Raw genomic sequence first — 27,441 nt, 5'->3', positions numbered from 1 at the left:
AGTGAGGAGGGGGTTCTTGCAGCGTAGCAGGGAGAGGGGGGGACTGGCACTACCGAGCTTAAGTGAGTACTATTGGGCCGCCAATATTTCAATGGTGTGTAAGTGGATGGGAGAAGGGGAGGGAGCGGCGTGGAAGAGATTGGAGATGGCGTCCTGCAAAGGAACCAGCCTACAAGCACTGGTGACGGCATCGCTGCCGTTCTCCCCGAAGAAATACACCACAAGTCCAGTGGTGGTGGCAACACTGAAAATTTGGGGGCAGTGGAGACGGCATAGGGGAATGACTGGAGCCTCGGTGCGGTCCCTGATAAGAAATAATCATAGGTTTGTCCCGGGGAGAATAGATGGGGGATTTGGAGCATGGCAGAGAGCTGGGATTATGCAACTGAGGGATCTGTTCTTGGACGGGACGTTTGCGAGTCTGGGAGCGCTGATGGAAAAATATGGGTTGCCCCAAGGGAATGAATTTCGATACGTGCAACTGAGGGCTTTTGAGAGGCAACAGGTGAGGAAATTCCCGCAGCTCCCGACGCAGGAGATTCAGGATAGAGTGATCCTCAGGGACATGGGTGGGGGATGGTAGGGTGTCAGATATATACAGGGAAATGAGAGACGAGGGGGAGAACATGGTGGATGAGCTGAAGGGAAAATGGGAGGAAGAGCTGGGGGAAGAGATTGAAGAGGGGCTGTGGGCAGATGCCCTACGTAGGGTAAACTCTTCGTCCTCGTGCGCCAGGCTTAGCCTGATGCAATTTAAGGTTTTGCACAGGGCACATATGACCGGAGCAAGGCTCAGTAAATTTTTTGGGGTAGAGGATAGGTGTGGGAGATGCTCGAGAAGCCCAGCAAACCACACCCACATGTTTTGGTCATGCCCGGCACTGCAGGGGTTCTGGGTGGGGGTGGCGAAGGTGCTTTCAAAGGTGGTGGGGGTCCGGGTCGAGCCAGGCTGGGGGCTGGCTATATTCGGGGTTGCAGAAGAGCCGGGAGTGCAGGAGGCGAGAGAGACTGATGTTTTGGCCTTTGCGTCCCTAGTAGCCCGGCGAAGGATACTGCTTATGTGGAAGGAAGCCAAGCCTCCGGGCGTGGAGACCTGGATAAACGACATGGCAGGGTTTATAAAACTGGAACGGATAAAGTTTGCACTAAGGGGTTCGGCTCGGGTTCACCAGGCGGTGGCAACCGTTCATTAACTACCTCGCAGAACGATAAAGGAAATGGGAAGGTAACAGCAGCAACCCAGGGTGGGGGGTGGGTTCCTCAGGGGTGTTTTTGTAAAGATATTGGCACTTGGTTATGTATATTGAATTGCTGATTTTATTATTTGGGAGAGCTATTATTTTTGTTATCGCAGTTGCCATTTAGTTTATATATTATTTATTTATTTGTTAAAATATGGTCACGGTTATTTATATTGTTTTGCTGTTGTAAAAAAGGGGAAAAACCTTTGTACTGTTTTGTATGGCCGAAAAAGTTGAATAAAATATATTAAAAAAAAAAAAAGAATGTAACACAGGATGACTTTTACTGATTACGTTTAGAATTAAACCGCATAAAGATGGAAAGGCAGGTGATGTGTTGCAGTTGCAGAATGTGGGAGCTCGTGAACATCAGTGTGATCCAAGGCAAATACGTCTGCGCTAAGTGCGGCTTGAGGAACTTCAGCTCAGTCATTGATTAACAAGGGAGTAAAAAGATATAGGTGTTAGGCAGAAAAAGAATAGTGTCTGCTATCTGATCAGCTATGATTTTATTAAATGGTAGAGCAGACTTGAAGGGATGAATGGCCTATTCCTGCTTCAAATTCTTGTGTTTATACATATGTACCTATGTTTGTATTTATTTGTATAGAAGCCGTAATGTAAATAAGATTATGAAAGTGTTCCACAGGAGCATTACAAAACCCAGTATGACATTGCAACCCATAAGCAGATATTAGATCAGATGACGAAAACCTTGGTCAGCGAATTTGTGGAATATCTTAAAAGAGAAAAGCAAAGTGGAGTGGTATAGAGAGAATATACCTGAATTCTGGGCATAGGCAGTTTGAAAGTGTGGCTACCAATGGTGGAGCAATTAAAATTGGGGTGTTCAGTAGGTCAGAATTTGGAGAAAAACAGATACCTGGTTGTGTGCCTGGAGGAGATTACCGAGATAGGGAGGGGCAAGGTGGTGGTAGGATTTGAAAACGAGGATTTTAAATCAAGATTTTGCTTGATCTGGAACCAATATAGATCAATGGGCATAGAGGTGATGGGGAATAGGACTTGCTGCCGGTTAAAACATAGGCACCAAAGTTTTGACTGACCTCGTTTATGAAGGGTAGAATGTCGGAGACCACCTGGAGTCTGTCGGAATGGTCAAGTTTGGAGGTAACAAAGGCATGAATGAGGGTTTCAGCAGCAGATCAGCTAAGACCGAGACAAACTCAGATGACATTATGGAGATTTTAGTGATTGCACGAATATGAGGTCAAAAGTTCATCTTTGGGTGAAATGTAGAATGGCTTAATCTCGGAATATCTAACTGGATTCCCAATATTTAACTGGAGGATCTTTCCACTGATCGAGTTCAGGATGTCAGATAGAAAAGGGAAGTGCATACAGCTCCACTTACCCCGAGAGGCGCTGGAGGAGGATGGTGGGGTCAGCAGTGCTAAAGGCTGCTGATACGTCAAGAAGGATGCAGGGGGTTAGTTTACCATGGTCACAGTAACATAGAATGTCACTTGAACAAAGATCTATTTTGGTAACATGGCAGAGTCGGGAACATGATTGAAGGCATTTGGTGTTTCAGGAAGGCATTTAGGCACGGCGTTCCAGGAAGGTGGGCATAGATTTGGAAGACAGCAGCACAAATAGATGTAATCGGTGACCAAGACCAAATTTTTAAATAGTCTGTTAAAATGCTGGCAAGTAACTACATTACTTTAGGCATCACAGTTCAGATATTGCAGTTCAGCATAACTGTTATCTATCTTGAATATCACCATGGGAGATCACTAGTTATGCTAAATATTTATTTGTGATAATTGATGTTGGATCTGCCCATCACAAAAATCTGAAACAGAAAAGACCTGCTGTTGGCTCTCAGACCTGAAACGTCAGGTGCTGCCTGACCGTCTGAATATTTCTTGCTTTGTCTGTTGTTGCCAGATATCTGTGTAACATGATCTCTACTTCTGCCAGAGGGGCTATCTGTCAAGATGGCACTGTGATAATTTTGGTAAGTGTAAATCATTCTTCGCAGGTTGATAATGAAATTTAACCTGTCTGTGGATGAAATTGTGAACAGTAAGCAATAGTTTGTTGGGGCTTGGAAAGTCATTTATAATTTTTCTTTAAAAAAATCCTCCTTTGGGACCAGATATATTTAAATTAACAGATCAGGTTGAGCGACATTCTCGACATTGATGCAAGCGTAATGATTAAAAGCCTCTGCAATTCAAGGAATGTGCTTCATTATCTGCTTCAAGCCGAAACTTGAACTGAAACGGAATACATCATAAATATGATTGATAGCTGAATTTGTTTTGTATTTTTTTAAATGCACACGTCAATTATAGAAGGGGATTACTGATTTGTAAATGGGAAGTACTATTCTTTTTGCATTTTATTGCTGCTTATCACCCGAGTTCCCAATAAATTACCAGTAACTTTTAATGGCATTTGTTGCATTTAATGGCAGTAACTGAATTCAGAATCAAAACTAAGTGTTGCAATAAAGTTCAGTTCCACTGTATATTGAATTGGAACCAATTAAAGATGATGCCTGTTAGAATCTTCGTGTGGTTTGTTTCAATTTGACATACAAACTAAGAATGTTTATTTCATTTGAGTTACTCATATTCTAGTTTTTTTATTGCTTCACTGAGTGATATAATCACATGTTAAAATGCATGCCGATCATTTTGATGATGCTCCAGTTTTATGTAACCACCAATGTCTCATGGTTATGTTTGATGCATATCAACCTGTCGAGTCTTTGGTATATTTTTGGTTTTCTGTGCTTAATGATGCAAGTTGTTGAATCTGTGGATGGTAATAGAAAAAGTGCACTATTTAATTTGTATTCTTCTCATATTTTCCACACCTAACTTCTAGAAACGTGCTTGTGTTGTCTTAGAAAATGTCTTATTAATGCCGACATGGAACTTGAATCTCAAAAGCGTTTTATGTTTCTTTGTTTTCAAATATTTTTCTTTAAAATACTGAGATTTGAAGATTCAATTGAGAAAATTGGCTAGGAGAAAGGCACACAGCAGCTGGATTAGTATAGACCTTGAAATTGGAAAGTGAGTGTCATTAGAATATAGAGCTAACTTTGACAAATTTTGTAGTGATTTAAATTTAAAGCACCAAGGTATTCATGAGATATAAGCAATAGGACAATCAGTCCCTCTAGCCTGCTCTGTCATTCAGTAAGATCATAGCTGATCTGATTGTGGCCTCAAGTTTACTATCTGCCTGTCTACCATAATGCTTCAATCGTGTATAAATGATGAAGCTCCACATCACCCATAACTTGGCCTAGAGGGTCGATCTGTAACTTGCCTGCCAACATTTCTCACTCCACAGGTCAAAAACCTCCGAAGGAATTATGTAAATTTCCAAACTATTAATGTTGCAGCATTATTAGCACACCAGCCTGTACAGCTGAATCTCTGGAACATTTGTTTATAGAGACATCTTAATTTATTGCAATATCCTGGAACCTTGGCTTTGGAGGGTTGGCTTTCAGTTATCCCTCTTATTATAAATTGTTGGACAAAGCATGGAAAATTGTTGCTTTGTACTGCTTTCTTATGCCATTTCCTCGTCTGTAACATTAATCTTGGTATAAGAAATACTACATTCATTTTATTCCTTTACGTTGTATATTGTCATTCCTGTGCCAAGGGTATTGTACATTTTATTGTCAGCTTTTATTCATGTGCGAGAGGAGATCTATGATTTTATGAATCGATGGCACTTCTGAAGTAGAAGCAAAATACTACGGTTGCTAGAATCTAAAACAACAAAATTCTGAATAACTTCAGGCCGTCATGCAAGATTACTGAGGTCCCAAAAGGTAGAGAAAACATGATTTACACTGCTTAAGATCACCTGATTAACAAAGAGCAGTTAGAATATCTGTTTGCTTCACGTTGTGTGCCATATTTTCAGTAGATGTTGCAAAATAAAACACAAATAACAGTTCCAAACTTAAGGGTGTTTAGCTGTTTTTATGAACGGGAAAAGATGCAATGTCTTTTACTGCAATGAGTTGGCTTCCATTGCCTTGCAGTAAAAAGAGGTAATGAAAAGTTGGTAAATTCCTAAATTATTTCCTCGTCTGAGTTTGCTTAGTTACAATTCCTCAAGAGATTTGTGTGTTTTGACCATCATCCATAGGCTTAGTTTTGTGCTGTTAGGGTGTAATTTTATGCTAAAGGTACATTGTGTAACAATTGTACTTTTACGTACTGGCAATGATTCTTATCTCGTAAAAGTGCGCATATAGAATACAATCCTGATTTTTTTTTTAAAGACTGAGTATTGTTCTTTTGTTGGGGGCAGAATCTTTTTCCTTTACAAATTTGAGTTTTCTGTGACACTGAATATACTTTTAAGTGCCTGAAGAATACAATTCTATTAAAAATAAGGCCATATACAATCCATGTATGTTTGAAATCTACTTCTCAACTCCCTTTCGACATTAGTGTGGCATTCTTTTAAGATGTACACCCAAAGACCTATTTGGCTACACCAAAATCATACTTTTTCCTTTCTTTCCTCATCGTCTTGAAAAGTTTCCGTGAATCTTGCACAGTCAGTTGTAGAGGATTCTGAGGGAATAAGGGTTCACTGTTTCTTGTGTGGAAGCCAAACTTGCAACAAAGACCACTTGAAATAAAGTTTTAGGTTATTGAGAGTTATAGCAATTATTACTTGACTGCTGAAAATTTAGAAATAAAATTACAATCTAAAATATTGACTGTTAATTGATACAGCATGATGAGAAATGATTGGTGGATATATTGGTGATACTTAAAGTTTTGGCCATTGAGTTATATTGCTGTTCTGATCTGATACGGGTACCAATTTGAACTATTCGTTATCCAAATAGAGTACCAGGACATATTCGTATCCTTTCTCAGAAATTGTCATTTATCTAAATTTAAGACCTTTTTGTCACACTGAATTGTGTTGACAGATTGAAACTGACTGAGCTGATACAGTACATATCAATGACAGCACTTAACTGAAATTGTTGGCAGCTAAGTATGGTGTTTGACATATGTGGAAATTGATGTGACTACGTTGGTGCTAAGTTGCTTCTACAAAACATGCCTCGAGTACTTTGTCATAAAAAGTAAATGTATTACTCAAAACCAGCCATTATTTCTAGTTTTCAAAATGTTTAATTAAAATTGCATTGTTCCTTGAATATTTAGAATTTTGGCAGGAAGAAACTAACCGTCAAATATGGTCAATGTTGTCAACGCTATGTTTGTGAATTTTGATACCAAGTGCCATTATCTCTCTCTCTCTCTCTCTCTCTCTCTCTCTCCAGTTCTGTAGGAGTCATTAGTTGTGACCAGTAAATAAAAAAATATGAACATGGCCCCTCGAAAGAGAAGCAGTCGGGGTCTTTCCTTCATATTCTGTTGCTTTCGAGGGAGTGACCACCCAGAGATCACGTACAGACTAAGAAATGACAGCAATTTTGCATTGCAAACAATGGAGCCAGCGTTGCCCATGCCTCCGACTGAAGAACTGGACATCATGTTCACTGAACTTGTGGTACGTACATGGTCTTCACAATGTATTTAAACATGAATCCTCAATTTAAAATGTACACCAATATGACTTGTACCAGTTTCTATGAAAGTTATTAACTTGTTGTGAAATCCTGTTGCTAGTGAAATATAGACTTCATGAAATAGGAATAATTGTATTTGTGCTAACTAGAAATTAATGACGGGTGTGCTTTTTTTGGTACTGTTCTCGCACCAGTGATTTTCAGCCAAATTGCTAATCCTAACTGAGATATTATGATGAGATGGTAACTTCTTGACATGGGGAGAAGTAAAACACACGTGAATTTTTAATCACATCAACTTTTTATTCCTCTTGTTGGGTAAAACCTGCAAACTAGTCATTTGAGCTACTTCCATGTGGAAGCTTTCATGTGAGAGTACCTTTAAGCAATGGGTGTTTAGAAAAATATCTGTAGTGGATGTACCTTTAAGAAATGGGTGTTTATCATTGATGTCAGAGTGTGGGTGGAGCTGGGCTGTCTGTCTGCTTTTACTTTCGCTTTAGGCTGTTTGCTACAGGGTGTGTTTAGTTTCATTTTAGATTTAGAAAAGCTGCAATCACAACAAGAAGTGTATGAATCTCTGCAAGCTTATGAATGCTCATTTGATGATTTCAAAGTGGTAACTGTTCTCAGTAGTGAAGTTAAATCTGATGTCTTTCTGTAAAGGGTTATTTTTGACTTATGGATGTTGCAAGGAAAGATTAAGGGTTACTTATAGAGTACTGTATTCTTGAGGGGATTTATTGGTGTTCATAGTTGTTAAAATGTTTACTGTGAGTTTGTAAAGTATTAACTGGTTTCATAAATAAACAGTGTTTTAATTTAAACGTACTGTAGATTTCTGTTGCATCACACCTGCAGAGTAGGGCCGTGTGCTCCCCATAACCACAATCTATTCAAAGTTGCAAGTCAGGTGAACTCCATGGTACACTTTGGGGCTCTCTCAACTCTGGCCCATAACAAAGGAGAGAGAATACTTGAAAGGGCCAACTTGCGTGTGGCCTGTGCTGGAACTTCGAGGTTTCTGTAGTCAAGTAGTTTAGAGGAACAGTGGTTTTAACCACATTGAATTTCTAGAGAGAATGTAAGATTCTCCACGGAATGCTTAATATGACTTATTTTACAGCATAGTGAGCATTCTTATTGCACAAATAGTTGACTGACAAGTGGTTTATTAATGTGCTGGCTCAGATTTTTCTTATTCAATGGAGCGCAGTACTATTTTAAAAAAAAAAAAACATTAATTGGAATGAACTTCCGGTGGCGTTCGTGAGCGGAGCGGCCGCAGCAAAAAGGCTCCAATAGTTTTTAAAGTTTCCCGCGAAATCGGGAGCAGGGGAACTGGGCCCTTGGGAGAGGAGCGATCCGGCGGCAACCCCCCCCCCCCCCACACGCACGGCAGCAGAGCACGGCAGGACCGAAGCGGCGGCCGAACCTGTAGGGAGGAAGGAACGGAGGAGTGACCGACATCTCCCCCCCCCCCCCCCCCCCCCACAAACAGGAGAGCGCAGGGTGCGACGAGCGGCGGCCCAGACCGAGCAGCGGGGAACAAAGTGGGGAACGTCCAACCCAAAATGAAGTGGTAAAGGAGAGAAGGGAGGGGAGAATAAAAAGGGAACGGGGGGGGGGGGGGGGGGAAGAGAGGAGGGAGAGTAAATAAATAAATAAGAGGGGGGAGGGAAACAAAAGGGGGGAAAAATGCCTGAAGGGAGCCAAAGCAGGGGGAGAAGGGGTACCTAAGGCAGACGGGGCAATGGGCGAGCCAGTTCAGACGAGCCAATCAGCGAGCAAAGCGGCAGAATGGAAGTATCGCCGCATCAAAAGAGCTGGACTGACAGGTGCAGTCTCCCCCGGGGCCAGGGGGGAGCTGGAACTGGAAGGCAGCCTTTGCCGATGTGCTGAGGGAACATCAGGTAAACAAGGCAGAGGCTAGGGCAGACATAGAGGCCGCAGTGCAGGCAGCAATAGCAATGGCCAAGGCCTTGGCGGAGGTGCAGCAGGCCCTGGGCAGAGCAGAGGAGAAATTGGACGCCCAAGGGAAGAAACTGGAAGCCCAAGAGGCGACCATCAAGGAGCTGGAGAAAGCAGCGACTGACGTGAGCGACCGGATCACGGTCCTGGAGAGGGAGGTGGCGAGACTGGGCACAACACAGGGGAGCCTGAAGGGCAGAGTGGACGACCAGGAAAACCGCTCGAGGAGGCAAAATGTCAGGATAGTGGGCTTACCAGAGGGGATCGGGGGTAGAAACCCCACTGCATACGTGGCCGAGATGCTGGGCAACTTAGTGGGGAAGAAAACCTTTCCCAGCCCACCAGAAATGGACAGAGCGCAACGGTCGCTGCGCCCGAAGCCCATAGCAGGGAAACACCCGAGAGCAGTTCTAGCTAAACTGCACCGGTACCAAGATAGGGAAACAATCCTTCGCTGGGTCAGGAAAAACAGAACCTGCAAATGGGAAGGACATGCCATTAGAATTTACGAGGACATTGGGGCAGACCTAGCCAGGAGACGGGTCGAGTTTAATAGAGCGAAAGCAGCTCTTCACAAGAACAGCATGCATTTTGGTATGCTGTCCCCAGCGAAACTCTGGGTCACATACCAAGAAAGAGAATACTTCTTTACAGCCTCTGCCGAAGCAAACAAGTTTGTCGACGAACACGGGCTGGAAAACCACCAGCGAAGGTAGAAATGTGGGGCCCCTGGCAGGGGGCAACAACACACCGATGGAGGGGAGGGGTGAGGCAACGCCAGGCCCCCCCTGCCACGGCGAGCACACCCTGAACTAAGAACAGACCACTGCCCGAGGGACCGCTTCAGGTGGGAGGCCAGGCCCCAGCACGAAGGAACAAGAGTAGCGTAGAAGGGGGAGCAAGCAAGAGGAGTGTCGGGAAGGATAGGGGAAGAGCGGGCAGAAAACCGTAGAGGCCGGGCAGGGGAGAAGCGAGACAGTAACTCCCGAGAGGGGGGCCACCATACTAACGGGAAAGCTAGCGCCAGGGACATGCAACAAAGCAGGGCCGTAGCGCGCCCCCAACAAGGGGGGAAGGCGCCAGGCTGGAGGTGGGGGGGGACCACTCAACAGAGACGGGAGAGCAAACTGGGACAGGAACAGGGGAAAGAGGGACAAAGGAGGGGTACAAGGGAGAGGGGGGGAAAGGGGAGAGACCGGGGGGGGGGGTACACCGGGAAGGAGAGACCAGGGAGGGGCGACACAGGGAAGGAGGGACAAACTGGGCTAGAAAAGGAATTGGGCTACAAAGTGCCACAACCAAGGGCTTGAAACAAGGAATCACTGCAAGCACCCACCCAATACGGTCTCTGGGCGAAGGGAGACCCCAGAGTGCAGGGGACTACCCGCATGGCGGACGCACAGTGGGCGGCCATGTCGGGTGCCCCCGGGACAAAGGGAAACCCTGGAGCGCAGGGACCCGACCGCATGGAGAGAGCAGTGACAGCGGCCAACCTGCACGGCCCCCTAACAAAGGGAAACCCCGTAGGGCAGGGGTGTGTCCACCAGGTAAGTTTGGTTAATCCCACAGGAGCGAGGAGGCAGAACCCCCTCACCAGGATAGTCACCTGGAATGTAAGGGGACTCAACGGCCCAGTGAAGAGATCCAGAGTCCTCACCCACCTAATAAATATGAGGGCCGACATAGTCTTCCTCCAAGAGACACACCTGAGAGAGCAGGACCGACTGCGGGTAAGAAAGGGCTGGGTGGGACAAACCTACCATTCCTGCTATGGAACAAGGGCCAGGGGGGTGGCGATATTGATCGGCAAGAGGACGATATTTAGGGCAACAAAGACTGTTACGGACCCAGGGGGACGGTATATCATGGTCAGCGGGGCCCTGGATGGGGCACCGGTAGTACTAGTTAACGTGTATGCACCCAACTGGGACGACACAAGCTTCATCAAGAAGACCATGGCAGAAATCCCTGACATAGCGACGCATCGACTAATCACTGGGGTGGGGGGGGGGACTTCAACTGTGTACAGGACCCAAAGACATACAGATCAAACCCCAAAACGGGGAAAACCTCAAGCATGGCAAGGGAACTCAGTCACATTATGGAGCAGATGGGAGCAGTGGACCCCTGGAGGTTCGCCCACCCGGGGGAGAAGGAATTCTTTGGTAGGGAAAACGGTGCTTCCGGGGATAGACAAGGTGGAATACTCCGCAATTGTGATATAAGCCCCGACCGTAGAGCTCCTGGCGGAGAGGAAAGAGCTACAAAGGAACTTTGACCTGCTCTCCACCAGGAAAGCAGTGCACCAACTCCGCCAGGCACATGGGACCCTATACGAACACGGAGACAAAGCCAGCCGCCTGTTGGCACACCAGCTGAGAAAGCAGGCAGTCACCAGAGAAATTGCACAAATCAGGGATACCAGAGACACGTTAGAAACAGAACCAGAAAAGATCAACAAGGTCTTCTCCAAGGGCTGTACACCTCAGAGCCCCAAATGGGGGAGTCTGGGATGAAACGGTTCCTTGATGGACTAGACATTCCAGTCGTGGGGGAGGGCAAAAAACTGGGCTTGGAAGCACCACTAGCACTGGGAGAGATCATGGACAGCATTAGCTCCATGGAGGCGGGAAAGGCGCCGGGACCCAACGGGTTCCCGGCGGACTTCTACAAAAAATTTGCGACAGCACTGGCCCCGCACCTGCGGGAGATGTTCACAGACCCGCTAGCGAGGGGCACACTGCCGCCCACGCTAGCACAGGCCTCAATCTCGCTGATACCTTAAGAAAGACAAAGACCCAACGGAATGTGGGTCATACAGACCCATCTCACTGCTGAATGCAGACGCCAAAATACTGGCCAAAATCTTAGCCAAAAGGTTAGAAGACTGTGTACCTGAGGTGGTCGCAGAGGACCAGACGGGCTTTGTCAAAGGTAGACAGCTTACCTCGAACATCAGGCGCCTGCGAAACGTGCCAACTCCCGATACTCCCAGCTGCACAGGGACACCAGACAAGGATGCCCACTGTCCCCGCTGCTGTTCGCTCTAACGATCGGACCACTAGCAATCGTGCTCAGAGCAGCAAAAAGGTAGCGGGGGATCCGAAGGGGAGGCAGAGAGCTCTATGCAGATACCTGTTCCTCTACATTTCGGATCCACAGAGCAGCATGGACGGAATCATTGTGCTCGTGAAAGAGTTTGGCGCCTTCTTGGGCTACAAGCTCAACATGAGCAAAAGCCAGATCTTCCCGGTACACCCACAAGTAGGTGGGGCAGCCCTAACGGGACTGCTGCTTAAACAAGCCCGACACAAATTCCGCTACCTGGGGATCCAAATAGCCCATTACTGGAAAGGGATCCACAAATGGAATCTCACCAGTCTGACAGAGGAAGTAAAAAAAGGACCTGCAAAGATGGAACACACTCCCACTCTCCATCGCGGGGAGAGTCCAGACGATCAAAATGAACGTGCTGCCCAGGTACCTCTTCCTATTCAGATCCATCCTGATCTACATCCCCAAGGCCTTTTTCAAAGCACTAGACAAACTAATCATGGCGTTCGTATGGGGGGTGGGGGGTGGGGGGGGGGTGGGAGAAGAGGAAAGAGAATGCTAGGATCCCAAAGAAGGTCTTACAAAAAACAAAATCCAGAGGGGGGGGCCTTGCCCTCCCAAACCTACAACTTTACCACTGGGCAGCGACAGCCGAGCGAATAAGGGGATGGATCAAGGAGCCAGAAGCCGAGTGGGTGCGCGCGGAAGAGGCCTCCTGCATGGGGACCTCCCTCCGGGCCCTCGCCACAGTGGCGCTCCCATCCCCACCCAAAAAACACTCCAGCAGCCCGGTGGTAATAGCCACCAGTCCTGGAACCAACTACGGCAACAATTTGGCCTGACCAGAATGTCAGGTAAAGCTCCCATCTGCACAACCATAGGTTCACGCCAGCACTGACTGACGCCACCTTCAAAAGGTGGGGACAGGACAGAAGGACACTGACAGTCAGGGAAACCTATACACGGACGGCAGGATCGCAACACTGGGCGAACTGACTGAGAAATTCCAGCTAGCCAGTGGGAACGAGCTAAGGTACCTGCAACTAAAAAAACTTCCTACGAAAGGAGACAGGGACATACCCACAACCACCACGACAGACACTACTGGAAGAGTTACTGGAAGCATACTAGATAAAGGAAACTGTAGTGACATGTATGACCAACTGGTAGAAGGGGCCAACACCGTATTGGACGCAACAAGAATGAAGTGGGAGGAGGACCTGGGGATCAAAATAGGGTGGGGACTCTGGAGCGAAGCACTGCATAGGGTCAACTCCACCTCCACCTCCGCAAGGCTCAGCCTGACGCAACTAAAAGTGGTACATAGAGCCCACTTAACAAGAACCCGTATGAGTAGGTTCTTCCCGGAGGTGGAGGACAGATGTGAGCGGTGCCAAGGAGGCCCAGCCAACCACGCCCACATGTTCTGGGCCTGTCCCAGACATGTGGAGTTCTGGACAGCCTTCTTCGAGGCAATGTCCAAGGTGGTGGGGATGAGGGTGGAGCCATGCCCGAAAGTGGCGGTCTTCGGGGTTTCAGACCAGCCAGATCTATTCCTGGGGAGGAGGGCGGACGCCCTTGCCTTTGCCTCCCTGATCGCCCGCCGTAGAATCCGTAGGTTCGGCTGACGGTCAGCAGCACCACCCAAAGCTGCAGACTGGCTGTCTGAATCTCTCCAAATGGAGAAAATCAAATTTGCCATCTGAGGGTCAGACAACGACTTCCACAGAACGTGGGAGCCATTCACCCAATTGTTCCGAGACCTGTTTGTGGCCAACAAACAAGCAGAAGAATAGCCAGGTAGCCAAGAAACAGGCGAGAGTAGCCAAAGCGTGAGAGGGAGAGATAGACTGGGAGCCGCAGAAGCGGAACGAGACGACAACGGCAGCGAACTCCGTCTGGGAGAAGCAAGGGATGACAACACCACAAACTGATGCCTACTTATGTGTGTAAATAATTTTGCCAAGTGTACAGAGCTGCTGCTGTTGAGCGGGGGCATATTACCTTCCGATGGCTTCTGAGAGAAAATTAAAACGTCAGCAGCAGCAGCAGCGACCCGTAGGGCAGTGGGGGGTGAGTGCTCCGTTGGGAGGGTGTGGGAAGACTGAGGCGCGTGGGGTCACGTCTAGTCAATTGCTATTGTATATTCTCTTTTTGCACTATGTTAATGTTCACTCTATTTTGCTATTTTAGGATTATTACTATTTATTATGAAAAACTTTGCAAAACTTTTAACAAAAAAAATTTTTTTTTAAAACATTAATTGCAGGCATTCTCCTCTTCATATGCATTAAATTGGACTTCATAATTTGCAGTGGTGCTTTGTGTTGAGTTTGAAATCACTGACCAGAGGGAACTGAATGGAATGCAGAACCTCCAATTTGGTTACCTATTTTCAGCTGTGCTTGTAACTCTCATTGTAGAAATAGCGTTGATGCGCAAGATTACCAGCTCTTATCATATAAATTTAACAATACCCATTGTGTTATTGGGGCTCACATTAGAATCTGGTCCTACTTGCAAGTCTCTCATCTGAGGAACATTATTTCTTGCCTGTGCTGGGTTGATGAATGTGGCTTTGTAGTTTTTTTTTCTTTTTGCAAGAAAAGCTAAAGAAAATAGTTAAAAGGATCTTGTTCGCAATTTGGAGAGAGTTGAAAACAAAAATTAACAGAAAAAAAGTATTTTTGGTCAATTGCGGTTCATTGTTTAACTCAATCAGTTTGCCACTGTGACCTCAAAATTAAATAAAAGCTAAGTGCTCTATAGAACAAAATAAATGTTTCAAGACCATATTGTAGCTGTAATTTTTAGAATTTTTACTTTTGTTTTATAAACCCATCCAAGTCATTTAGCACATGAAGGTTTGTTTTGGTTGTTACAGTCTGAGCAGGAAGACTGCATTGGTTTATCTAGTTCATAACTAAAGATCCACAGAATTATACATATTGAATAGACCTGCAGTGGTTCCTTTTTTACAAGTAATCTGAATTGAAAAAATAATGTTGTTTCGATCTAGTTAAAACTATTGGTGCTTGAAATTTAAAAATCAATTGTGAGGGGGGCAGCATGGTAGCACAGTGGTTAACACAGTTGCTTCACAGCTCCAGGTCCTAGGTTCGATTCCCGCTTGGGTCACTGCCTGTGTGGAGTCTGCACATTCTCCCTGTGTCTGCGTGGGTTCCCTCCCACAGTCCAAAGATGTGCAGGTTAGGTGAATTGGCTATGCTAAATTGCCCTTAGTGTCCAAAAAAGATTAGGTGGGTTTGCGGAGATAAGGTGGAGGTGTGGGGTTAGGATGGAGGTGTGGGGGTTAGGTCGGGTGCTCTTTCCAAGGGCTGGTGCAGACTCAATGGGCCGAATGGCCTCCTGCACTGTAAATTCTATGATAAGTCATAATAGGTTCAAAATATAACATGGGTTTTAAATTCTTGGAAATGTTTGATTAATTCAGCTCTTAATTTTTAATTCTGTTACGTAGAGGTGCATAGTAAATTCCTTAGTACAATTGCAGATGTTATGCTGATCTTGTCAGCTGTCTTAAAGTTGGAAAATAATGTACACTTGGGGAATTCAGTTGAAAGATTCATTTGTGGTTCATAAATGTCATTTTAGTGTTAGAATTGGATTTATGTAATAAATTCAATTGGAGATTGCTCTGTGTTTTGAACTTTAAGATTATAATACATTTGGCTCTAACTGTTGGAGCCAATTAGATATGGAGCTTTCCGGTGCTATTTTAGCAGCAATAATGTGTTGTCTAATCGTGTGTATTGAAGTTTAGGATCGTATTATATTTGCTTTATGTGAGGGCTCATGGTAATTGTTTGACAATATAAAGATTAAAAATATAAATAATAATATATGCTGTCCAGTACGATGGGCCGGGTGGCCATGTGCTGTAAAGTTCTATAATTCCAAGGTTAAGGTTTCAATTAAGGTGGAATTGCAGCAGTGGTTCAACTTTACATATTAATTAAATTTGCACGGTCTAAGTCAGGTTTCCTGCTGAAGTACAGGGAGACTCGCCTCCAATCTTAGTGATAAAATTCCCAAATTTCATACAGCTGACTGTCCATTATGGTTCCTGAGTTTTCTATGCTTTTTGATGGGTAAAGGGTGTTGTATCAGTTTACGATGTGTTAAAGTTCTGATTAAGTGCAAGATAAATTACTTTGGGAAAAGAGCAATAGTGTTGGCTATTCCAGTAAAGGGCTAGCACAGAAATGATGTGCTGAATGGCCGCTTGTTTTGTAAACCTTTTCTTCTGCTTTTCAAAATTAGTTTTAATGTTCTTTAACACTAGCCATAACACGTTTATGTCTGCCCATTTAAATGTATGGTCATGGTTCAGAAGGATTTGATAGCTTTTTCTTACAGATATCCTAAATAAAATAACAATTTTATGTTTTCTGCAATTTTAATAAGAATTCCTCTTGAGGGGAACAAGGCAAATAGACCCCTGTCAGGAAGGCAACATAACTGAAGGTTTGGCTGAAGAGATGAGGATAAAAGGAAGATGGAGAAATTAAAGTGGTGATTTCTAGAGTGTAGGATCCAAGTGACTGAAGGCTTTTCCAGTGGTGGAACAAAGGAGCTGCAGAAACAACCAAAGTCAGAGGGCTAATAGCTTTGTGACGAAGAGGGAGAATTGTAGAAGTAGGGCAATATGAAGCCATGAAAGGAATTAAAGTTGAGTACAAAATATGGGGTAATGGGAGTCTGTATGGGGAAAACAGGATCTGTGCAACAACATTTTGCACAATTTGGAAATTGTATGAAAGATGGAAAGGGGAAGGTCAGCAAGGAGAGTAACGGAGTAGTTAAGAATGGATGAGAGGTCATGTTTGGAGGTGGATGTTTTTGTTTGTGCGGTGACCAGAACAAAGATGCATCAGCAATAAAGCTCTAGGATAATGGAATGAAACTTGTTTGTGGCTGGTAGAGCCTGAAATGGTATGAGGAGTGGAAAATCATTGATGACAAGAGGACTGAGTTTGTGGTCGGGCTAATGACCATGATTTTGGAGGAATTTGTGATTTATCTCAAAATGAAAGTTGCGTAAGCATGCTGCCAGCCCAGGCAGTGGAGGAAAATGGAGCAGCTGGGCATTATTTTTAAAGATGTGGAAGGTGACCACATCCCTGCAAATATTATTACTGAAGAAATGGAAGGGGTCACGAAAATATCTTGGATGCTGGCAGGAGAGGAAGAACAAACCATAGCTGGATTTGAGCTGGCTAGTTCGGAGATCAGGAATACAGCGATCTGAGGGCAGTCTTACAAAGCTGGACAATGGAAGCGAAGCACCGGAGCAAGTTTACGTGATCATCAATATTGAATGTGACGAGGATGATGAGGATGGATAAAGCACAGTAACATGATGGAATTTGTAATTTTTAATACATATGGAGACATTAAATTTGGGTGTTTAATCACAACGCCAGATGGCTAACCAGGTCAACCCAGGACCAATTCAAAGGTGGAAAAATAACACACTGTTCTCAATAAAAATGCTGCCACAGGATTTTGATTTTTAAAATAAATTTAGAGTACGCAATTATTATTTTTTTTCCCCAATTAAGGGGCAATTTAGCGTGGCCAATCCACCTACCCTGCACATCTTTTTGGGTTCTGGGGGGTGAGACCCACACAGACATGGGGAGCAGTGCTAACCCCGCCACCGTGCTGCCCTGCCAATGGATTTTATTTATGAATAATTGGCTTGTTGGTGTATGCAGGATCAAATTGTTTTGTTTATATAAATATTTTAAGAGGCATAAACTGAAGAGTAAACAAAAAAAATCTCATAGGCCCAGCTAAATTTGATGTCATGCCAGCAGGTGTGGATAAATGACATTTATTTACTAGGCTTTGTAATGCTTCTGAGTACACATTCTTGTCAGTTCTGTAATGCAAAACATGTGGATTCCTTGTACTAGTTAGTGAAATTATTGTTTGCATTGTATGGATTTATGTACCCTAGTTCTGGGGGCTTGTGTTGGTTGCAGAGAAGAGTGTCTGACTGCTCATATACAGGTTTCCAAACTAATGAAAATTATGAACTTGCATCAGATAGTTATAAACGTTTATTGTGGCTGTCTGAGAAGAGCCCCAAGACCTTCAGTGGTCATAGAGTTAATTCAGAGGTTTATATAAATTATTTAGATGTGAATAGGAGGGTTTCATAGAATTTACAGTGCAGAAGGAGGCCATTTGGCCGATCGAGTCTGCACCGGCCCTTACAAGGAGCACCCCGCTCAAGCCCACGTATCTACCCTAACCCAGTAACCCCCACTTAACCTTTTTTGGACACGAAGGGCAATTTAGCATTGCCAATCCACGTAACCGGCACATCTTTGGACTGTGGGAGGAAACCGGAGCACCCGGAGGAAACCCACGCAGACACAGAACGTGTAGACCCCGCACAGGCAGTGACTCAAGCCGGGAATCGAACTTGGGGCCCTGGAGCTGTGAAGCAACTGTGCTAACCACTATGCTACCGTGCTGCCCGAGTTGATCAGTACATGGATGATATGAAAATTGGTGGGGTGGTAAATAGTGAGGAGGATAGCCTCGGATTACAGAAGGATATAGACGGACTGATTAGTAGCATATGGAATTCAATCGGATAAATGTAAGGTTATGCACTTGGGCTGGATGAACGGCAGGATCCTTTGGAGCAGCATGGATCCGAGGGATCCTGGTGTGCACCGGCCCTTTAAGGTAGCAGGGCCGGTGAATACAGAGGTTAAGAAGGCACATGGTATACTTACCTTTATTAGCCCAGGCATAGAGTTTTAAGAGCAGGGAGGTTATGCTGGAATTGTAAAACGTTGGTTAGGCCACAGGTAGAGTATTGTGTACAGTTCTGGAATCCACATTATAGAAGGGATGTGATAGCACTGGAAAGGGTGCAGAGGAGATTTACCAGGATGTTGTTTGGGCTGGAGAGTTTTAACTAGAGAGATTAGATGGAATGGGGTTGTTTTCCTTGTGCCAGAGAAGACGCAGCGGGGACATGATTGAAATGTAAAAGGAAGTCAGGAAGAAATGTTTCCCTTTGGTAGAGGTATCAATGACCGGGGACATAGATTTAAGGTATGGGTCAGGAGATTGAGGGGATGTGAGGAAAATTGTTTTCACTCGGAGTGGTTGGAACCTGAAACTCGCTGCCTGAAAGGGAGATGGAGACAGATGCTCATAACATTTAAGAAGTATTTAGATGTTCACTTGTGATGCCAAGGCATACAAGGCTATGGGCCAAGTGCTCGAAAATGGGATTGGATTACTTAGGTGGTTGTCTGAAGAGCCTTTCTGTGCTGTAGACCTTTTATGATTCAAGAGCAAAACAAAAATGTTTAGTCAATTTTAGGGGTTTGAACTCTACTAAACAACAGTCAGAAAATTCTTGTCAAGGAATAACCCTATTTGGGGGGAAAAGGGACAGTTACTAATTTAGAATGCATGCTAACAAGGTTTCACTGTGACATTCGGCTAGAGGATAGATCAATAGAGAAGCAGTGGAAGACACTGAAGGGGATATTTCAGATTACTTGGAATAAATATATTCCTACTATGAAGGAAAATTGTAAGGGGTGGGTCCGCCATTCGTGGTTAACTAAAGCAGTTGAGGAAAGTATCAAACTTAAGGAGAAAGCATTTTTAATGCAAAGATTAGTGGTGGGTCAGGTAATTGGTCAGAATATAAAGTATAATTGATTATCAGGGTAAATAAATTGGAGTTTTGGTGCTCTATAGCGTGACAATGGGAAGTTAATAGTAAATTAGGAAATGGCGGGTGAAATTCGCAAATATTTTGCTTCTGTCTTCACTATAGAAGATGCAAAAAACAGTCCAGTAATAACTATAAATCAGTGGGTGGGGGGGGAGTGGGGAACGTGGCATAATTTCAATCATGAGGGAAGCTGTATTGAGAAAACTGATGAAGCTGCGCTCCATGTCCTGATAGACTTCATCTTCGGGTTTTCAAGGATGTGGTTAATGAGGTAGTAGGTGCATTGGTGTTAATTTTCTAAAATTTGCTAGATTCTGGAAAGGTTCCATCAGACTGGAAAGTAGCAAATATTCAAGAAGGGAGGGAGAGACGCAGAAACTATAGGCCAGTTAGCTTGACGTCTGTTGTGAGGAAGGTGTAAGAATTGATCATTAAGCAGGCTCTAGCTGGGCACTTAGAAAATCTCAGTGTAATGTTTACTTAATTTATTGGAGTTTTTTTGAAGGAATACATGTGCTCTGGATAACCCTGTAGACATACTGCACTTGGATTTCCTGAAGGTGCCACATCAAAACTTATTGTGGAAAATAAGCTCATGGTTTTGGGGTAACATATTATCATGGCTAGAAGATTGGCTGGCAGGTAGAAAACAGAGCATGATTGGCAGGATGTGACAAGTGGAACCTGAAGGAGTCTGTGCTGGGGCCTTCATGTTTTACAATTTATACCAATGATTTAGATGAGGGAACCAAACACAGGGTAATTAAATTTGCAGATGACTTAAATATAGGGAAATATGTTGTGAAGAGGACATGAGGAGGTGGTAGATGGATATAGGTGGTCATGTGAGAGTACCTTTAAGAAATGGGTGTTTATTACTGCAGTGATGTCAGAGAGTGGGTGGAGCTGGGCTGTCTCAGCTATGTACTTTCATTTTAGGCTGTTTGCTGCAAGGTGTGTGTTAGTTTTGTTTTCAGAGCTGGATAGCTGCAGTCACAGCCAGAAGGTGTATTAGAGTCTCTCTGTAACTTAAAGACTGTAAATCGATCCTGGTGATTTAAAACTAATAACAGTAGTGACTTTAACCCGATGTGCTCCTGGTAAAAGGTGTTTTAAGTCTTATGGATGTTAAAAGGAAAGCTTAAAGGATTACTTAGTGGTGTATTCTTTGGGGGTTGTATTTTAATTAATGGTTGCTAAGATGTTCACTATGTTTTAAAACAGTTAACTTGAGTTCATAGAATAAACATTGTTTTGCTTTTAAAAAATACTTTTCCATTTTTGCTGTACCACACCTGGAGAGTGGGCCGTGTGCTCCCCATACCCCAATCAATTAAAAGTTGTAGGTCAGGTGAACTCCATGATGCACTTTGGGATTCTCTAAACCCTAGCCCATAACAGTGCGTTGAGTGAGTGGACATAAACCAGGCAGATGGAGTATAATGTGGGAAATTGTGAAGTTGTTCACTTTATCCTTTCTCGGGTAAGGAGACCAAAACTGAACACAATACTCCAGATGCGGCCTACCCAACACCCTATACAATTGCAGCATAACTTCCCTAGTCTTTGAACTCCATCCCTCTAGCAACGAAAGACAAAACTCGACTAGCCTTCTTAATCACCTGTTGCACCTGCACACCAACTTTTTGCGACTCGTGCACCAGCACACCCAGGCCCCTCTGCACAGCAGCATGTTTTAACATCTTACCGTTTAAATAATAATCCATTCTGCTGTTATTCCTCCCAAAATGGATAGCCTCACAATTGGCAACATTGAATTCCATCTGCCAGACCCTAGCCCATTCACCTAACCTATCCAAATCCTTCTGCAGACTTCCGGTATCCTCTGCACCTTTTGCTTTACCACTCATCTTAGTGTTGTCTGCAAACTTTGACACATTGCACTTGGTCCCCAACTCCAAATCGTCTATGTAAATTGTGAACAACTGCGGGCCCAACACTGATCCTTGAGGGACCCCACTAGTTACAGGTTGGCAACCAGAGAAACACCCATTTATCCCCACTCTCTGCTTTCTGTTAGTTAACCAATCCTCTACCCATGCTACCACTTTACCCTCAATGCCATGCATCTTTAGTTTATGCAGCAACCTTTTGTGTGGCACCTTGTCAAAAGCTTTCTGGAAATCCAGATATACCACATCCATTGGCTCCCCGTTATCTACTGCACTGGTAACGTCCTCAAAAAAATTCTACCAAATTAGTCAGACACGACCTACCCTTTGTGAACCCATGCTACGTCTGCCCAATGGGACAATTTCCCTCCAGGTGCCCCGCTATTTCCTCCTTAATGATAGATTCCAGCATTTTCCCTACAACCGAAGTTAAGCATACCGGCCTATAATTACCCACTATCTGCCGACCTCCTTTTTTAAACAGTGGTGTCACGTTTGCTACTTTCCAATCCTCTGGGACCACCCCAGAGTCTAGTGAATTTTGATAAATTATCACTAGTGCGTTTACAATTTCCCTAGCCATCTCTTTTAACACTCTGGGATGCATCCCATCAGGGCCAGGAGACCTGTCTACCTTTAGCCCCATTAGCTTGCCCAATACTGCCTCCTTAGTGATTACAATCATCTCAACGTCCTCACCTGTCATATCTTTATTTCCATCAGTCACTGGCATGTTATTTGTGTCCTCCACTGTGAAGACTGACCTAAAAAATCTGTTCAGCTCCTCAGCCATTTCCCCGTCTCTTATTATTAAATCTCCCTTCTCATAGAATGGCTGCAGAATTCAAAGGTGCAGAGGATCTAGAAGTTAGTATGCAGGTACAGAAAGTAATTAATAAGGCTAATGCAATGCTATCCTTTGTTATGGGAGGAATTGAACATAAAAGCTAGGATGTTGTAATTCAGCTATGCAGGGCATTGGTGAGACCACGTCGTGAATATTATGTGCAGTTTTGCTCTCCTTGCTTAAGGAAGCATATAAATATGTTGGAGGCAGTACAGAGCAGGTTTCCTAGATTGATACCTAGAATGAGTGGGCATGTTTCCATTGGAGTTTAGAAGAATGCGAGGTAACTCGATTGCCTGGAATAGTATTGACAAGGTGGTGTGGAAAGGATGTTTTCTCTTGTGGATGAGTCCAGACCCCTCCCTGTGCAGCTGGATCCTTGATGTCCTCACCAACAGACCACAATCTTGTCAGGATAGGCAACAGCACCTAACAGCACCACATTAGTCCTAAACACCGGGGCCCCGCAAGGATGTGTGTTCAGTCCGCTACTGTACTCCCTATACACACATGACTGTGGGGTAAGATTTAACTCCAGCTCAAGATCTATACGTTTGCGGATGATGCGACTCTGGTGGGCCATATCTCAAACAACGACGAATCAGACTGCAGGAGGGAGATAAATCACTTGGTTGTGTGGTGTTACGAAAACAACCTCTCTCTAAATGTTGGAAAGACCAAGGAACTGATCTTCAGGAAGCGTAGCACGACACACACTCCAGTCTGCATCAATGGCTCCGAAGTGGAGATGGTCGATAGCTTTAAGTTCCTGGGGGTCACCATCACCAACAGTCTGTCCTGGTCCACTCACAATGACGCAACAGTCAAGAAAGCCGGACAACGTCTCTACTTCCTACGGAAGCTAAAGAAATTTGGCATATCTGCATCGACTCTCAAACTTCTACAGATGTGTGATAGAGAGCATCCTATCCGGCTGCATCACAGCCTGGTATGGCAACTGCTCGGTCCAAGATAGCAAGAAACTGCAGAGTGTGGTGAACTCAGCCCAGCGCACCACACAAGCTTGCCACCCCCATATTGATTCTGTCTCCACCTCTCGCTGTCTCAGGAAGGCAGACAGCATTATCAGAGACCCCTCCCACCCAGGCATTGCCTTCTTCCAGACCCTTCCATCAGGCAGAAGGTACAGAAGTTTGAAGACCCCCACATCCAGACATAGGAACAGCTTCTTCCCCACAGCTTTAAGACTCCTCAACGACTCCCCCCTCGGACTGATCTATTTGCTGTAAGAACACTATTCATGATACCCTCTTGCTCTTGTATTTGCTTTGTTTGGTCCCTTGTTCTGCACTGTAACCAATCACTTTGTTGATATACTATTTGTCGATGTTCTCTGTTGATTATTCTCTTTGTCTACTATGTACATACTGTGTACGTTCCCTCGGCCACAGAAAAATACCTTTCACTGTACTTCAGTACATGTGACAAATCAAATTTAAAAATCAAATCAATCAACTAGGGGGTACTGTTTGTAAAATTAAGGGTCGCCTTTTTAGGACAGATGAAAATACATTTTTACTCTGGAGTTGAGTGACTTTGAAACTCCCTGCTTCAGAAGGCGCTGGAGGCGGAGGACATTGAATATTTTTAAGGTGGAGGTAAATGGACCCTTGTTGGAAAAGGGAATCCAAGCCTATTGGGGGTAAATGGGAATGTGGAATCCAAACGCAAACAAATCAGCCAGGATCTTATTGAATGATAGAGCAGACTAGAGGGGCTGAATGGGCCACTTCTCCTGTTTCGTATGCTCTTATTGGCCAATAAAGATTGTTGCTTAACATTTCATTGCTGAGGCATATTATGCGCATGATAAACAAGTTCAATGTGTGTTTGTCTTTCCTGTGGATCCTGGGACTTCTGGCGTCTTCTCTTACTTGACTCTCCGTATCCTTCGGGATTTAAGCTTGGCCAACATAACTCTAATATACATACAAATCCCTTTTGCAGTTTTCAGACTTCAACCCTGGTGGATCATTTATTCTCTCACATTTCCCAGTCTGCCTTAACTGCTGAAACGTTCAGTGCACCGTAACCGCTGAAGTTACACACTTCACATCTGCCTGCTGCATGTTCTTGCGATCCCACCCTCTCACTCTGCATCACTTTTTAGCTGTGGCAATCCTGTCTTTACTCGGTCCATTGATCTCTAATCGTACGACAACCCTCTGGCTTATGCCAGTTACATAGACACCAACTAAGCCCAATACTGTGTTCTCACAGGAACCCTTCAGTCCGTGATAAATACCTGTTCACTGGAGGTGTCCAAGTTCCCTACTCCTAGCCATCTCTCCTGATAAATGCTCCCAAGCAAGTTTTCTGTGACAAATGCTAATCCCTGGCAAGTGCAAAGACTTCAGTGGTGCACCCTTTTTTAAATTTCCTCTATGGAGGTGCACTTGCAACACAAGCACATGGATGGATACGACTAAGAACTTGTAACCCAATATTTAGAAGTCTTGACCAATGGGAAAAGTTCCCCATACTAGCTTCCCCACAGCAATTTGACCTTAATTTACAACTCCAACAAGAGGTCTTTGGAACATTCTTACCCTCGGGGCCCCCTTCCAGGCCAATCGGGTTTGCAGCTTTGGCTTCCCTTTTAACTACTAAACTGGAACTTGCATCTTTTGAGCAGAGGCCCTGGAACATCTAGTCCTTAGGCTACCTTCCTGCCCAATCAGCTTTGGCCTCCATTCACTGCTTAGCCAGACTCACTGGAGTTCAAATATATTCTTGTTTATAGCTTCCGTTTTTTCAGAAGCAGGGACTTCCACGATTGAAAAAGGCACGCAGAGCTAAATTTATTTTATAGGCACTGGTACTCGGGCATGTCGGGGTAAAGCCTTTGTCCATTTTTAAAAGAAAATCATTTCATCAAGTAAGTTGACGTAGATCTATATATTTTCTTTCCCGTCTTATGGACAAGGCACCACATTCATAGGTTTTTAAGGGTGGAAATCTTTTCGAGAAAATAAATTTGTAAGCTTGGGAGAGAAAAATCTACTGGTGTGATTCTTGGATTTTTACTGGTGCAAGAGCATGCCTTTTGTTTCAAAAAGGAAAAAACTAATCAGAAAATTCTGGAATTTGAATATAGAGGTGTCGAATTCAAAAGCCAGCAAATGGTATTGAATTGGTACCAGATATTTTATAGGCCACTTTTGTTATAATTGAAACTTTCAGCTGAAGAAATAAAAATTAATTTGAAATTGTGACCTGGCTTTTGACCCTGTTGGGTTCACTGCTAAAGTTCAATTTCCAGATCTAGGTACACACCAGAATACCAGTACCTAGTATCATGATAGGGAGATATTAGAAATTTGGGTTCAGAAATGAAGCTGACAATTTGAAGGTTTAAACAGATTGAAGGGAATGGCTGTGTCATATACTCCTATTCGGACTTAACGTGTTGGGGAATGCACAGTGTGATTCACCAAAGACCATTGTCTTTTGGGACATTAATGCATGACCATCCATTATCCCATTAACAGAGTCTGATGACCTAATGATTTATCAGTGAATGGTAGTTGCATAGCTCTGGCCTTTTATATAAACGGGAATGGAATGGGTTGGAAGTCAGGCTTCCGGTGCATTTAAATATATTGTACTGGAAATTGGACAGACTAAGTTAGGGGCAACTTTATGTCAGCAATCTTATTTGGAAAGCATCACCCCAATAGCAATTAGTCGTGGCCGAGTTTCACAAAAAGACGCAATGGTTTCAAAGATAGAAAAAGGGCAACTGCAAAGTTTAATTGGGCAACTGAACTGGTTAGGTAGACGGACTAGACCGGACGTGAGTTTTGATGTCTTAGAGTTGAGTACAACAATGAATGATCCCAAAGTGGAAGACATAATAAGAGCAAATAAAGCGTTGGCCAAACTAAAAATGCAGGGGTATGTTTTGAAGTTCTAGATTTTGGGTAATATACCTATTGACTGTCACATTGACAATACATCTCTGTGGGAAAATGTACACTCTACAAAAAGTGTCAATGAAAAGAGGTTACGGATAGACATCGTAAGTTTGAAGCAGATGTTGGAGAGAGGGGAAATAACAAAAGTTAAATGGGTCGCAGGAGCTATCAACTGTCAGACTGTTTTACGAAAAGAGGGGTGAGTTCACAGAAACTTTTGGATATTGTTAATGAAGGGCGCTTGTTTCTGTGACTTTTTTCTTTCTCGTCCCCAAAAAAGGGGGGGAAGTTTCTTAAAATTTTGTTTTCACTTAATTCTTTTTCTCCAAGGGAGGGGAGAGTGTTAAGTAATGGGTTTAGAGACATTGCAATTAGTTGTCTCATTTATGTTAAGTATCCATTAATTGACACATATTTAAAGGGGCTTCAGGTGGCCTCTGTTAGGTGGTGTGTTAAGAGGCTGTGGAAGTGAAATAAATGGTGTTTGGTGAAAAGGAAACAAACTTTAGACTCTTCATTTCACCGCAACTAAAACATCAAACAAACAAATCTATCTTTTCTGCACAGTCTTAAAACTTAAAAACGTTACACATCAGGTTCAGTATCTTAAGTTTTGTTGAGGGCTAACCAGGCATCCCTCATTTAATTAACCAGTTGGGTTGCCAGGAGCTTCAATTAAATCAGTGCGTTCCACCTAGCATCAGAAATGTGAAGGTAGCATTTTGAGACCAATCATTAAAACAATTTGATTTTCTCCAGGGATATTTTACAAAACTAATTAAAGATAATGACATTAATCTTGGAGCATTCCTATAAGTGACCACTGGTGCTTTTTTGGTGCGCAGATGTGGAATGGTCAGGTGTCGGTGCCTCGCCTCATTTAATTAACCAGTTGGGTTGCAAGGAACTAAGACTAAATCGATATGTGCAACCTAGCATCAGAATTGTGAAGGTAGCATTTTAGGAGACTAGTCATTAAAATAATTCAAATTCCAAAAGGGGTATTTCACATAACTAATTAAGAATAATGATATTAATCTGAGTATTCCTATAACCCACGTGTTTTTTTTTTGTTTTTTTTTGTTGCATGCTGCATTCCACTCCAGTGTCATGGTTGTTCCTTCACTACTTGTGTTGCTAGGGTGCCTAAAATAAAGATTAACTGCTGTATATTTT

At 43.9% G+C, this 27,441-nt stretch overlaps 1 protein-coding gene across 3 annotated transcripts in view; it reads left to right on the top strand.

Annotated features, from left to right (window-relative positions):
- daam1a (dishevelled associated activator of morphogenesis 1a) overlaps window positions 1–27,441 on the top strand; it is a 275,266-nt gene that overhangs the window by 87,718 nt on the left and 160,107 nt on the right. For all 3 annotated transcript variants that reach the window (XM_072489195.1, XM_072489180.1, XM_072489186.1), the window contains exon 2: window positions 6,556–6,785. In XM_072489195.1, coding sequence (XP_072345296.1) covers window positions 6,597–6,785 — 189 coding nt within the window. In that variant the 5' untranslated portion in view covers window positions 6,556–6,596. The remainder of the gene's footprint in view (window positions 1–6,555; window positions 6,786–27,441) is intronic.

The sequence above is a fragment of the Scyliorhinus torazame genome, chromosome 2 (genome assembly GCF_047496885.1).
Source record: "Scyliorhinus torazame isolate Kashiwa2021f chromosome 2, sScyTor2.1, whole genome shotgun sequence".
NCBI lineage: Eukaryota > Metazoa > Chordata > Chondrichthyes > Carcharhiniformes > Scyliorhinidae > Scyliorhinus > Scyliorhinus torazame.
The sequence above is the reverse complement of the archived record's forward strand: the minus strand, read 5'-3'. Positions and strand labels throughout refer to the sequence as shown.